The sequence below is a fragment of the Cynocephalus volans genome, chromosome 3, assembly GCF_027409185.1.
Source record: "Cynocephalus volans isolate mCynVol1 chromosome 3, mCynVol1.pri, whole genome shotgun sequence".
NCBI classification, from domain to species: Eukaryota; Metazoa; Chordata; class Mammalia; order Dermoptera; family Cynocephalidae; genus Cynocephalus; species Cynocephalus volans.
In genome coordinates, this window is record NC_084462.1 from 50,950,335 (window position 1) to 50,965,829 (window position 15,495).

Here is a 15,495-nt window from a genome sequence, read left to right on the forward strand (position 1 = left end):
AGCCTTGTAAAGACTCTGGTCCAGTGCTTGTTCTCTTGTTACTGTTATCCTGGTGGCTGTTCACAGATATTTTACTTCTGCAACCACAACTGTGCCTTCTTTCAGAAGTCTGTTCCCATGGGCAGGGAAAACGTCACACCTAGAGCCTAAATGAGAGCCCTTTCCTTTGCAGCCTTTGCACACCACCTCCTGGAGAATGCCCCATGGGGCTGCCCCATGCCTTGGGGATTCTCCCCTCTGAAGTCACGTCACTCAACAGGAGCACTTGAATATACACGGCTCTTTTGGGGTCTCTATTATATGGAAGCTTGTTTTTCCTCCAGAAGCTTGTTTTTCCTCAGTCTGGTTTGTAAGTTTATTGAACATGGGGTCTCCGTGGATCTCTCCACAGGGCCTTAGAGGGTATAGGGGCTCCAGACCAGGCCCAGGATCAATACTCATGAGTACAAAACCTACGAGGAATTAACTACCTGAAGGTTTGAAGGTAGCCGAGGGCCCAGGCCAAGGCGGCTGCTCGTGATGAGACCTTGGGAGACATCCTTTGGGGCGGTGTCATCTCTCAGCATTGCCACCTATTGGTGACAATTAGTATAATGTGGTGGTGTGGCATGCTGGAGGAAATCTTTTGGGTTTTTTACCTTTTCTGAAAAATTGGCACTACCACCTCCCTCCTCCCATCCCACGTCCTCCCCCCACCCCCAAACACAAAGGGCTGAAGAAGGGATGAGAGGCCACCTTTCAGGCGGAGAGAAGTGATGTTCACGGAGAGGCATCATCTGCTTTCCAAGGGGGTCCCCACAGCAACTGCTCGTAAAGTTGGGGGCTGTGCACGACTGCGTGTTGTCCCAGCATGAGGGCTTGCTGACCTGTCCTGTTGCCATCAGGGCAGGATGAGGGGAGGTGTGGACACTACACTGGTGAGCTGAGGCTGTGGAGGAGGGAGGCCAAGACAGCCCTGGGAAGTGACCTGTCACACAGCAGTGGGAATAAGGGCCCTGATCATACTCCAGGTCCAGAGTTCAGGCAAGGGGGGAACAATGAAGATGGGGCTGTGGGTTTCCCAGGGCCTGACAGTGCAGGGCAATTAAGCCCATGGCTGGCCACTGAGGCTCTGTTGAAATTGCGGCTGCCTCTCCCAAAGGAGCCCCAGCATTGAAGGGAGCTCCCTGGGTTCGAATCCTCTTTCAGATGGGCTTCTTGGGGCCTACCAACCTCCACAACAGCACTTTATGGACGGTAGATCAGTAGTGGTGGCCAGTGGTGGCAGCAAGCTGAGCCATAGGCAGTCTGGCAAACAAGCCTTACCTGGAGCCGAGCACAGGCAGGGAAGAGGAAGGGGTAGGAGACAGCAGACCATGCTTCACCTCCTCTGCAGGCCCCCAGAGCCACAGGTCCACCTGCCCTGGGGGTGAATGGAATGTGAGGCTAAGTTCTCAAAGTGTCAGAACTGGGACTTAATAAGGGAGGCAAAGCTGTTTTAATAAGTAAAAATGACTCAAGGATTTAAGGAATTGACTGAGAAGTCATTAAGGGTGTAGATACCCAGCAGGAAAGGTTTCCAAAGAGAGGAGTGGTAGCAAATATTGGAAAACAGAAGCTGTTTTGTATTTATATGGCCAAGGATGAGACTTCTCAATGAAACTCATTTCTTCTTGAGCCCCATGTGGGACTGACACTGGGTGGTACATACACTGAATTCTCACAACGTCTCTGCCAAGCAGGCTGTCACCATCCTGTTTCACAGCCACAGAAGCACTGGGGTTTAGAGTGATGCTTGACTTGCTAACCTGGCAAGTCTAGCAAGCAGCTGGGCCAGGATGCAAACACATTACCTGTTCTTTCCACTAAGCCAACCTGCTCTCTGTTGCTGTTATGTGCAGAGGACTTCACAGAGTCCAGTCCAAACTAACCCACTCAGCGACATGGCCTTGCTTTAAACTTGACTACATCTGTTTGACATATGGAAAGCAATCAACCATCTTCCTCAGCGTTCATTTTCCTGGGGAGCAAAGGACGCCATGGAGGGTGGGACCGAGCGAGTGCCTCCCAATATGCATTAAGACCCTTCCTCACCCCAGCACAGTCTTCATTCTGTACCTCTCCTCTCCAGTCACTGTCTCGGTGATGTTTTCAGGATTGATCTGCTGCTATCATCTGAGAAAATGATTGACAGTGATAGGATCCTTCAAGAGTGACATTGACAGGTGCAGTTGCAATGTCAAAACCTCACCTCTGAAGTCCTGCTAAGAGGAACATCTCTGTAGCACTGCGTTGTAATGTCTCATCACATGCATGCAACCTGAGCTCAGCAATGATGGTTTCAGAAACAGTGGAAAAAACTGCCATTTTCTTTGGGCTGTTTTCTTTTTTAACCTTTATTGACTACTGATTTTACTATGAAAATATGGTTGCCTCAATACAGAATAATTCCTCAAAGAAACTATAGTGTAGGACGGAGGATGAGAAAGGAGGAGCTGTAACCTGAGGAGTGTGAAGTGGGGGACGGGCTTTCCACCTCCATCTCACTGGGAAGACGTTCGGTTGCACCTGCGTGTGGCGGTCCAGTCCTCAGCGGCACGCAGAGAGGCCTCGTAAGAAAACGTTTCCTTTCCAGAGGAGACTGAGGCTCCTGCCATAGGAGTTTGAGTCCCTGGCTCTATTTTCTATATAGCTGGTCAATCAAATTCATGCATTTGTCACTCTGCCTTTATGTCCCAAGTTAGTTGTCCTCTTTATTTCACCCTTAATTTTCTTATGAGGAATGGAGAAGTGGGATTCTGGAAGATCTGAGATGCCCTCCTTTGGGGAATCCCATAGATACGTGTTCGTATATTTCATAGCTGGAAATCCTAGAACTCAGGAAGGTTAAGATACTTTTTAAAGGCTTTCTGGAAAGCAAGCCGGTCTCTGCCCTATGCATTAACTGTAAACACTTCTCTCAGAATTACAGAAGCAGCTCTATCGCAATATTTCCTTCAGTTACAAAGCCTAAAAGAAAAAAAGCTCTTTGTAAAGGGGATGTGTGAGTTGTTCTGAATCCACCTTACGGGCCACAGAAAAAGGCTGCTTTTATTTTGCTTGAACCAAATGCTTGGGTGCATGACTAACCCTTTCACAAAGTCTGGGAGAGGGGTCAAGTTGGATTTTTGGATCTGGATCAAGATGAGCCAAGTGTGTGTGTATTTCAAGGCCCTGAAGGCCTGTGGTAGCTGATAGGGCATCGGGAAGAGACGGCATTTGTGGTCTAACCTAAGCTGTCTATTCTCCCTGAGTTGTTTGAACAGCGTGTGTGAACAGATCTCTCATGGACCCACTGAAATACTGAAAGGTGAATCTCTTAACTCCAAATAAATATGTCTTTGTGAGGTTGAGATAAAATGAGAGTGAGTTTTCCTGAAGTTGACCACCTTTAGGAAGGAAAAGGCAGCAACGGAAAAGAAATTGGACTGTAGACAAAAACAAGTGAACTTTGGGATTGAAAGCACTGACCCTACTTCCTTCTTGTGCCTCCATCTGAATTTCCAGGGCAGACGAAGCCAAGCTCTTGGGAGGAACCACTAATCACCTGTTTTGCTGCTTCAGCATCTTTTCATGTCAGCACTGATAATGTTGAAATTGCATTTTCGTGGGATTTTTATGCTGGAGAGGATAAATCATGTTGCTTTGCAAAAAATAAACCATCACATAAATAACAGGCCTAGGCTAAAAAAGAGCCCCATGGAATTGGGCCTTACAGAAGGTCAAACACACTGTTTCCTGACCTCCTCAGATCCCAGCATGAAAAGACCAGTCGGGGCTGAGATGGGTGCAGTCTTTGTTGTGTTGGTTTGACAAGCTTTGACTTCAGGTAAGCACCGCTGCAAAGGACGACGGGGCTGTAGAGGGCAAGGTCCAGGCTAGACGGGGGCATGAAGAAGATGCACGCATACAAGGGCCAGCCCCATAATAGGAGTGGAACCACCCTACAACTTTTGCCCAAAAAACAGTAGAGATAGGATTCTGGAGCATGAGTTCCTGGGGCTCCAGCCTGGCTAGCAGAGTTATTCAGTGGGGACTCTAAGATGCATGTGAGTGACAGGTGTCAACCTGTCCATATGAAATAGGAGCCCAGCCAGTGAACTAATAAGTATGTGGAGGTGAAGGCAGGCAATTAGGAAGAGGCCTGGCAGTGCATGGGAAGGCCACCAGAGCTTCATCCAAAGGGTGAGGCTTGTGAGTGGGTCTGTGGACCTACAGAAAGGGAGCCCACTGCTGTAGTTGCTGCTGAGTAAGCAAAGAGCCCCACAGGCTACTGGATCTGAGGCTGCTTTTTGGTTGTTCATTCATTCATTTGTACACTGAAGATCCACGGACCACCATTCTAGGCAGTGGAGATATCCCGAGGCAAAGCCATTCCCTGCTCTGCCAGGGCTTACAACAGTGGGAAAGTCAGAGAGGAAAACCAGACAGTGACAGTACAGGACCACTAAACATATCATCTGTAGCTGTATCAGGGCTGTGGAGCACCTAATTCCTACCAGAGTTTGGGTTGTAATGAATAATTACCATTTCTGTGCTAGACATTGCACTTGGCGCCTTCATACATGATCCCATTTAAGCCTTATCACAGTTGTTTAAAGCAGAGGTTACCATTCCCATTTTACGGATAACGAAATGGGGGTGCAGAGAAGTCAGATCATTTGATCAATGTCACACCAGCAAGTGCTGCAGGTGGGAAATTGAACTCAGGTTTGTTTTGCCTCTAAGGCCTGTGCTCTTTGGAACATCTCAAAGCCCATAAATATAGAAAACACACAGCCAGAAACACTCTCCTGAAGAATCTTTTAGGATCGTCCTACTCAAAGACACAAGAGAGAAAGATAACAGAGATTACAGCATGAGACAGAGGAAGAATTAAAATAGTGCCTTTAATATAATTTTCAGCAAACGTACAGTATGTACTTTACATCACATATTTCTAAACTGCTCATCTGGAAAATATAAGCTGCAAAAATACAGAATTCCACACTCAAAAATCTATTGAGTATGTGCTTTTTTCCCTCCATTCTGTAAAACAGGGTGATTTTTCACCCCCTCCTATTAAAATCCAGCCTCAGCTGATTTTGTTAGAGCTGTCGGAGCCCTCGCACAGAGAAGCATTCCCAAGAGGGGATTTTCTAAAGCATGTCAGCAAGCCACCCCCACAGGAACCAGAGGAGGGATGGGTGGAAGGGAATTTGCACACCAGGTCAACGTTACTCTTTAGTGACCCAGGAAAAAGGCTACTCTGAGGGCTGCTTGAAGGACTCCTGACACAGGTCACCTCCTTAGTCCTTGTCACAGGCCTGTGCTTGGGGCCTCAAAGGACCACACACTGGCTGGAAAGTCCACATGGGGACCCTTGGGTTCTTGGGTGGGGCAGAGCACGCTAAGTCAGGCCCGCGAGGTCTGTGGGTGGCGGTGGGCTGCTCTCTGCAGGAAGAGGAGGCCTAGGCCCTCAGCTTCTCACAAAGGAGTCTTCTGAAGGTGAGTGTGACTCAGGGCAGGTTTTCTCAGTCTCAATGTCTTGGTACTCTGTGCCTAAAGGGGGAGGAGGGAAGAAGAGCCAAGAGGAAAAAGAGATCGGTCTTTTCTGCTTTTCCTACTTTTTTTTAGGCTTATATAATATAATAGCATCATGGCTTTCCAGTGGAATAAACAAGAGTAGGAAGTTGAAGCAATAAAGTGTTGGTTTTCGCTCCATGTAACCCCAAGGGCCAGATTCCAAGCCAAAAGACCTTTTCAAAGGCCAAATCTTTCTGAGAAGGATATGTGTCTGTGTGTCCATACAACATCCAGGTGGATTAATAAGATGCATCCCGGCCATTAACTTACTCTCAGGTAAATCCCCAGTGACAGACGAGCTTGTTTGCTAGGACTGTTAAGTGTCACTGCACATCTCTATTGAAGTGGTCCTGAGTGCCAGAGAAAACCTCTGGTTCCCAGTGTCATGACTTGTCCTGTAGCATTCTGGACCAGTTTGTTTTTCATTCAGCCACAGATATTCACCGCATGCTGAGTGAAACAATCTGCTCATCGGAGCAAGGTTGTTAAGCCTATGTCACTCTTACAAAATAGATGCAGTGGCTTCATGTAAAAGGTATTAAAGACCCAACTAGTCCCTGTGACAATTCGCAAGCAGTACAGGTCTCATTGACTATGACATACAGCTTTCTTGTTAATGACAGGCATGGTGGGGCCACAGAAGTCCCCATTCATTTGTCCTCTTTAAACTTTGACCTGGTGGTACAAAAGGTGACAGTTTGGGACTGTCACTCCTTTCCTCAGGATTTTGAAGCTGAGACCTGGCTGACAGAGAAGGAAGCCCATTGATTCTGGGCAATCAGGAGAATCCTTCCTCAACTTTTTCAAGGCTCAAGTTGTTACAGTCTTAGGGCTTCTGCTGGCAGTCTTGGAGGTGAGAGTTGAGGACGGGACAAAAGAGAGAGAGCTCGGGCTAGTTCTTGCCCAGCAGAATGAATAAGACAGAGGATAATGAATGGCTGAGAAATTGCCGCTGTGGAAGAATGAAGGAGGAGTGTTTTTAAAGGTCTCCATAGTTTAATTATTAAAGTGAAACATAGTTTTTCTCATTTTAGATTCCTGTGTCCATAGGCAAAATTTTACAGAGGTTCTCGTCTCTGGCTCCTGGCTGACTTCTGCATGCACTTATAGACTCCTGCGGGGGATTCCCAGTGGGAGATGTTCTGTTGGCTTCACAAAGGCTTCCTAAGAAGGCAGATGTGTGCTGTCACTTTGGTGGCTGTGGTGTAGTGAAAAGAGAGCACTGGTTCAGGAGTCAGACCTGGCATTGGCTCTCAGTGACTTTTCTAACTAGCTGTGTGAACTTAGGAAGCTTGGATTTGCTGAGCTTTAGTTTTCTGACCTGTAAAGTGGGGGAAAAAACTTAACTCATAGGGCAGGTGTGAAAGCAATACCCGGGATTGTGCATCATGGCATCTGGCATGTGGGTAGCAGGCTCTTAATGAACATGGGCTCCCCAGCCCCTTCCCTCCCTTAAAGTGCTGGATTACAGCACAACTTGTGTGTTCAGTTGGGTTCCTCTTCTAATGAAACTTCCTACAGTGCTTATGTATAATTCATTTTATGCCTTAGATTATAAAGTCGAATGGTCTTGCCAAATGTATCTCCATGAGAGCCATCTTCTACTAGGTTAGCATGAATTCAAAAAATCAGATTAATAGGATGGCAAAAATCTCAACCCACAGAATGTTAAACCTCTGGAAAACATACTATGTTGTCCCATTTGCTCATAGCCAAAGAACAAAATCACTTCTACTTTATGGAAAAATATTTGAAATCTATGATAATCATCAACTCCAGATTGACCTAGGTCTTTATTATAAAAGTAGAAATGTCTAGATATTCTGTTCTTAAAAGCTTGGAATCTGAGACTAAGAGTAAGACATATCCAACCAGTATCTAGCTTCAGTCTGGGGTCTCCCTGCTGGAGCCAATGACTAGTACCGAGAGGTGCCTCCTTGGCGTCTCAGTGCATCTCAGTGTGTTCAAAGTGTATTGCAGAATGCATTAGAGAAGAGGAATCTCTGTTTCCTCTAACCTGTCCATTTCTGGTAGCACACCTCATATCAATGGATCCCTGGGATCAGGGGTTAAGACTAGGAATGACACCTCTAGAATCAGTTGCCGCAGCGTTCTGGTGGCTATATTAGGGGGCAGGTAAGAGTGCAGGGCCCCATAGTCCATTTGGGCTAGAGTATTCCCGATGGGCAGTCTCTAAAGGTGGGGAGGGGTCCCTCCTGCCTTGCACAGTAGGGATGAAGTACCCATTTGGGTAAGGACACAGGCCTCGGATTCACAGATCTGGGTTTGAATCTGCTTTGTAACCTTGAGCCGATTCTGGGAGCCTTCCTATTCTCATTTTCCTCCCCTATAAAATGAAGCAAATAACAGTTCCTGCCTCACAGGATTATTGTTGAGATTAAATGAGCTGGTATATGCGATGCGCTCAGCCTAGCAGCTGGTTCATAGTAAGTGCTTGATAAATGTTAGCTACTATTGTTATTGGCTATCATTAGTGCTTACCAATTACTCCACCTGGCAAATCTACTGGCTTTAGAGTGCCAATGTTTCACATTGGTGGGGAGGAAGGAAAGGATTTGAAATGCTATTCTGTATCTGAATTCACTCTCTCTTTCCTAGGTCCCATATTTCTCCCTCATGTGCCCATTTCCATCATTTAAGGAAAAAAGGATGATTACTCTAGTTGAATTGCCCAGTGTCAGAGCTGGAAGGGACTACAGATTGTATAGTTCAACTTCCCCACATTACACAGGAAAAAAAGAATGTTGCCTCCAATTTTAAACTGACAATAAAATGGTACTTACCACATTCTAGAAATAAATGAAATACCTGAATTACATTCTTGTGGTCAGGAATGTTAGAGCTGCTGGACTAAACGATCGTTCCAACACACGCCTCGGCCCATGTGACAGCAGAGTCCTCGGTGCTGGGATCTGCTTCACCTATACAGCCACTAGCGCCCCCAAACATGCAGTGCTGCCTCCAGAACAGAGATCACCACACTACGGCCCTCCCTTGGCCAAATTCAGCCGCCGACTGTCTTTATAAATAAAGCTTTATTGGAACGCAGCCTGTTCATTGTTTCGCCCATTGTCTATGGCCAAATCCAGTTGCCAACTGTCTTTATAAATAAAGCTTTATTGGAACACTGCCTGTTCATTTGTTTACCCACCGTCTATGGCTGAGCTCACACTACAACAGAGTTGAATGGCTGCAACAGAGACCGAATGGCCCACAAAGGCTAAATGTTTTCTATTTGGCCCTTAACAGAAACAGCTTGTGAACCTGCTTTGATGGTGCAGGGATGTCTTCCTCCTTGTCCTCTCATCCTGTCTCCCTGGCAGACACCGCTGCTCTTTGGTTCTACTTTTCTAGACCACCCCCCCTACAAGCCTTCCGGATTCTCACTGCCATGAGGCAGAACTTACCACCTCTATACATCAGCTTTCCTTATACCCAGATGGGACCTAGTCTTAGTAGTAGTATTCCATTGTTTTCGTTTGTGTTTGGGTCTGTCTGGCTCATTGAACTGTGAACTCTGGAGGGCAGGGACTGTGTACTTCTCACCTTTGTAACTGGTCCAGGGCCTGGCACATTGCCACAACTTTAAGGAAAGGAATGAATGAGTAAATACTAGTGTAGAATGTATCAAGCTCATATGATGCACCCCCGAATGAAACTAAACCTGCAAAGGAAAATCGTGTATCATGTGGAAGCTCTCTGAGAAGTATGAGTTCTTGTCCCTGCCTCCAAGGCAGTCAGATTTCTGAGGTACAGGGCATCTTTGCTTTTCTGAATTGCCCATTTTAGGTTTTTTAACCCATGTCATCCCTGCCATAATAACCAAACACCCTGGGTTGTTGAGGTCACTTGCAAATGTGAGGAAAGGGAGCCAGGAGTGGGTGCTCTGTGCAGTAAGTGTGGATTAAACCTGTTAATCTAGGCAATGGTTCCATAAGAAGCACTGGAACAAAAATATCTTCCTTGCATATTCCATCAGTGAGAGATTCTCGCAATTTACTCTCAAACAACGATGATACCCTAGGGGGCTGGGATCCAAAGGGTGCCATTTAGGGCCAGTTGTCTAATCGATTAGGTCCTTACAGCTGTTCAGAGAGTAGGAGTTCACAGTGAGTTGGGAGAGGTGGGTGTAATGAATGAGGAGGAAAGGGGAGAAAAAAGGATAAATACTATAACTGGGTTCTAAACTAATTTTCCAGGCCAAATTTAATTTCACCAGTGCCTTCTCTTGGAAAATTTGGCACTTCCTAGGTATTTGACCTGGATTCTAACCTAAGGGGGAACAGTCCCCAAAGGGAAACATGGATCCTGGTTCTGAGGAGGCCAATGAGAAGGCCGTGGCATGAGCCCAGGAGAAATCAAGCCCCCTGCTGTGTGTCTAGTTCTTTCCCCTGGCTCTATCGAAATTCCTGGTTCTCCCAAGCCACCAAAATAGATAAGAAAAGCACAAGGCAGCAAATACTCTCCCATCTGTTGGACTGAAACACTGCATGTCTGGGTTTCTCCTCATCTAAACCAAACCAAATATATACACGACAATAAAAGAGTGTAGCGCCACCAGGCTGGGACAGAAACTTGTCCTTGTCTCTCTAGTCTCGACTGTAAGATCAGCTGCATTGATTTCTGTACACTGATCTTTACTGCTGAACACTGCTGAGTAGAGCTTTCAGGACTTCTAAGCGGTGCTTAGAACAGATCACACCGGCCTGACAGGCCCAGCCTGGTGGAGAAAAAACCACACTTCCCAGGACCTGAAGCAGCAGGAAAACCAGACCGGCAGGCCCATAGGGAGCCAACAACTGTTCCTCAGAGAAACCCTCTGTGAGTGACTAGATATATTTCCACTTTATGTGTTCCTCAATGAACGGTCTTCTCTGGAAGGTAGTCCATTAGCAACCACAGCAGAATCTTTTTTTCTGAGAAAATTGCTCAGGAGCAAGTGTGGCTGTCATCCCGGGGACTACCTGGTTGCCCTCGTGTGCAACGTTTCTGTGGGTTACCTCAGGCCCGTGGGCTTTCCAACAGGAAGGGTTGGGACACTGTGCCATGTGTGAGCGAGTGGAAGCTCGAGGTCATTATTGGACACAGAGAGGTGGAATCGAGATCTGAATGTACAGATGCCACTTGACCAAACTTTAAAAGCCATGAGTACAGTAAGCTATTCCACTGTAAGGTGGTGAAAAAGACGTGATTTTTATGGACTTTTTTGGTCTCCCTTGCTGCTTGGAAGACACTGGCAACTCTGATTCCTTAGAAGCTCTTGGTTTCCCCTTATTTTGCCTGTTGAGAGCTACTAGCAAACTCCTTAGGGAGACTAAGGAGGATTCTCTTGGTTCTGCATTAGCTGTGAGGTAAGCCGCCATGCTGTGGCCTTCTGGAGGGGCGGTGTCCCCAGGGTGCCTGGGAGCTTGCGGCCTGCCTTGGAGAGAAAAGAAAGGCTGCAGTCCCCTAGAGGGAAACACTTTCACAAAACGTGCTTACTTCACATGAGGGAATAATACCGGTACAGAAAAGAAAACCTTCTTGGTCTATACGGAGGAGTTACAAAGATCTGCCAAAAGTTGCAGCAAAGACACTTTTTCATCCCTCCCTGGGCATGTTCAACTGAGATGGAGGATGGACTGCAGCAGAAGAGAGAAAACTCTAGCATTCACTTTCAGGGTTTATTCCAATCCTCACGTTTTTGTTTTCTGACCAATGCAGATCTTAAGAAATCTTTTCATTCAAAATACCACTCAAAACCAAACCGATAACCAAGGGCTGGATCTAGTGTTGTACGTACAATGATTCTTTATAGTGCAAAAAGGAAATCAAGACCAGAGTCATGTTGATGAATGGGACTTTAAGTTTATATCCAGTTGCTGATAATAGCCCTGGAGTTGTTTTCCTTTGTCATCCTAACACCTCTTCTCATTCATCCTAAAATCTTAGGAAAAGAATCCAAGATCCAATGAGTTAAAAAAAAATATCTTTTAAAGCAAATAGTCCTGTGAAACACTAGGTCGTAGGGCCTCAGTGTGTGTGTGCTCACTTTGGAGAGCTATGCAATAATATGTGAGGGCAGTGAGCTATCAGCAATACATTCTCAGAACAAAATTAAACCAAAGCCTGTACAGAATGGTACCAAAGCCTTAGAGTGACAGAGCATACATATTTTATGAATAGGTTGGAGAACCACCCCCGCTCATTAGTTAACATAGTGGTGAGTGTCCCCATTTTCGTGAACAAGGACAGACTGACCCTAAGCAGATGAAAGGACTGTTTTGGAAACATCCTGTCCCAGGTAGCTGATCACGGTGGCCCCCTACCGTGACATAGCTTCTCATTTGGTCGTCCTTGGTCGGTGCTTCCTCCAGTTTTGAGCTGTCATGCAAACCTCCCCATTTACGATGTTGGTTAAAAATTTGGCACAGCACCCCTCCCCCATCATTTTCTTTCCTGATTCTTTTGTTGTCTTGGGGGTAAACTGCAAATATGTGTTGGAGGTAAAAAGCAAACAAACCAAAGAACTTTGAGGTCTTTACCAGGGTCATGAATGTGGCATGAACAAAGGCCCCTGAAGCAGCATGAAGGGTAAGTTAACTGGGTCCTTATATGCATGCCCTCACCTAAGTGCTGTCCCCTCACAGAAATGGCCATCTAAAACTTAGTCCGCTGATTGCAAGAGGTTTTCCCACACTATTCTTACCCCAAACAATGACAGGTTCGTTTTCTAACCGTTTGAGGTTCAGTCACTTTCAAAACACATGCAAAAGCCTCTTAGTTCAAGACTGACCCTGAAAGCGACATTTTCATGCAATAGACATGCTTCCAAGAGCTTGCAGGTCTATTCATCATCACAGACACCACAGACTGCTCAACAGCTTGTGCTAGGGAACCGTTCTTGCGTTCCTATCCCCAGAAGCGCTGCACCCATTCACGCAAACCCACATCTAAGTGTGTCTCCTCCACAGGCAGAAAAGAACGTCTCCTGGAATGTAAAGCATGAATATAAAAGGGCTTCCCATGACAGTGATCACTGAATCATGGGGAATAAAGCTAGAAGGCAAATTTGCAATTCATCACATTATCCCCCGTTGTCTCAAATGTGATTCTTTTAAAGGCAGGCTCATATACACTCTTTTTGAAGTATTTTTTTGGTTCTTGTAACACATTGTATATTCTTGTGTTTGCAGAATATTTGAATGAGGATAAGATGATAAAAATTACAATAGATTAATTGCATCCCTTGAATCACATATTTTTGGTTCATTAAAAAAGGAGAAAAAAGGAGAAAAGTAAAAGCAACCAGCATAACAAATCCAGCCTATAGAACTGTTAGTGACTGATGGGTTAATACAGATTTTAAAGTAGTTAAAAATAGCATTAGAGGAGTGTACATACAACAGTTTGAAATTCATATGCATTGTATCGTTCTTTTTAAAAATGGCAAAATGTTTGGCAAATGTAAGCAAATGACTTGGATTATGTTGGGTCTCACCAGCTCTGAGCAGAGTCAGTCATAGCCAGGTGAGGCCCACTGCTTCCTGAGGTCGCTCTGTGGGGCTGGGGGAGGTGGGCGCCCGCCACCGGGGGGGTGCTGCTGCCGGGGCAAGGGAGGTGCTGGCCCCCCTACCCGGCTCCCCCTCAGGCCCTCGGTCTTGAACGTGGAAATGGAGCTGGTGAGAGGTGCCAATTACATACTCCAGCACAGATCACCCATTAGCATCGCTGAGAGAACTCTGGGGCCTGGAACCACATGCAGACTGGGTGAGTCGTCTACACAGTGACCCATATTGCAAAAGTTAGAGAGGGGCGGGGCTTCCACCCCTCCGCCTTGCGCGCCTCCCACGCGGAGGGAGAGGGTGGCACAGAGTGTGTCACTAGTGCTTAATCTGGCAATGTTCTCAACTCATGTTTTTTTTTTAGTAGACTTGTTTTTAATGTTTTTTTGTTTTGTATGTGTATGTATATCCAGACATGTCCATCCTCCAAGCTGGCCACCACTGTTCCCTGAATTTGGCAGTGCCTGTTGCTTGCAGCTGTCGGCATCCTGAAAACCATGAGGTGCCTTCAAAGCAGACTCTGAACCCCAGCAGTGCGAGCGTCCTCCAGGACCCCCGCCGCACGTCAAACGTGTGATCCCTTGCTCTCCTTATTCTGAATCCTGTCTGGCTCTGATTTTGAGAAAGAGAACAAAGGTCGTGTGTGTGTGTGTGTGTGTGTGTGTGTGTGTGTGTGTGTGTGTGTGTGTGTGTGTGTGTGTGTGTGTGTGTGTGTGTGTGTGTGTGTGTGTGTGTGTGTGTGTGTGTGTGTGTGTGTGTGTGTGTGTGTGTGGTTTTTTTTGGAAACCTTTTTTTTTTTTTTAAGAAAAGTGACCCTTTGATTACTAATACAGAGTTCAGCCCTCCTGTAGTCACTATAAAACGGACTCCATGTTTTCACACCACTCATGATCTTCCAGGTTATAGATAAACTTTGTCCTATGTGTCTGATGTGCGGGCACAGGGTCCCTCCCCAGATTGTCTAGGGTCAGAGTAGAGGCAAAGAACTCACTGGTGCTCAGCCCGCCCTCGTGGTTTTTGATGTAGCGTTTATAGTTTTTCCTCAGGCACTGCCACGTGGTGGTGTAGAGGATGAAGGCGAAGGACTTGAGCGCAATGGCAATGCTGACGTACAGGTATCTGTAGACCACGTTGTCGTAGAGGACGCAGGCACCTTGCTCCCCGCAGAACGTGCTCCAGAACAGGCAGGTGGAGTCGATGCCAGCCCCAAAGATGAGGGGTGGGGGGATGAAGCCTGGCAGAGAGAAAAGAGCGTTTAAGGTTCTGGCTCTGGTGGCTGGTTTTGTGTAGCGACGGGCTGTCCTGTTCCCGTCCGTGCATATCTGCTCTTATAGGACTGCGGGAGAGCATATCCGACTCTGCGGCTACACAGCACAGCGCTTCAAAGACACACTCAGGAGCCAAACAGCGTGAGTTCGAATCCCAGCTCTGCCCCTTATCCACTGTACAAGCCTATAGATGTTATTTAAACCCCCCCCCCCCCCCATGCACTTTAGTTTCCTCGTCTGCAAAATGGGGATCGGATTTCTGTGAAGACTGGCTAAATTAATACATGAAAAGCACCTAGAACAGTGTGTATTGTGCCTGGTACACGGTAAACACACAGAAGTGACAGCTGCTATTACTGTTATCATCTGCTGAGAGGTTAAGAAGGAAAAGATAGACTTCCCTGAAGGGAAATAGTCTTTGTGTCAAAGAAGTACAACCTCATAGAGGGACTGCAAAGAGGCATCGTGCTGTAGAAACTGTTCACTTACATGGGGCTTGTGTGTGTTCTTGAGTGGCGGGACCAGGAGCCAGAATGGACCAGAAGTTGAACATGAGTACACAGTACCGTGTGTGTGCGCACGTGCTTCCCCTAGATATCTCACCACTGGATGAAAACGCTTTTCCTTTAAAGCTGGGAACTGGTTTTAAAACTTTCACAACAGAGCATTTCAGGCTCCTACAGAAGTCATCAAAAATGGCAGATGAGATGAAACGTGTTCACCATAATATAGTTCCACGTTACTCTGTGTTTCTTTGCCTGCTGTTATCTCCTAGCTCAATGGTTTTTGATCCTGGCTGCATGTTAGAATCATCCAGGTGTCCCATCCCAGACCCATGAAATCAGAGGATTTGGTGTTTGGCCCAGATATCAGCATTTTAAAAATAAAACATTACCAGGTGATTCTGGCCTGTTGGAGGGGTGGAGGTCAGGGGGAGTCTCATCTGTACCATGAGAAAGCAATAGATGAATCATTAATACAGATTAATTATTCCAGAAAAAACACTGTCCCCCTGAGGCCAGAATGTGGTGCCAACCGCCTTCAATGAGAGACCTGAGAAGTGGGAAGTGATCTCTGGA

General features: G+C 46.4%; 1 protein-coding gene across 2 annotated transcripts in view; it reads right to left on the reverse strand.

Moving 5' to 3' along the window:
- Positions 1-4,953: 4,953 nt before the first annotated feature.
- Positions 4,954-15,495, reverse strand: part of SLCO3A1 (solute carrier organic anion transporter family member 3A1) — a 296,266-nt gene continuing 285,724 nt past the window's right edge. Inside the window, exons 10-11 of one of the 2 annotated variants that reach the window (XM_063090591.1) lie at positions 14,140-14,382; positions 4,954-5,559 (exon numbers count right to left, since the gene is read on the reverse strand). In XM_063090591.1, the coding sequence (XP_062946661.1) occupies positions 5,477-5,559; positions 14,140-14,382 (326 nt within the window). In that variant the 3' untranslated portion in view covers positions 4,954-5,476. Of the gene's footprint in view, positions 5,560-14,002; positions 14,383-15,495 lie in introns of those variants that run through there. The other variant, XM_063090590.1, reaches the window with a different exon arrangement.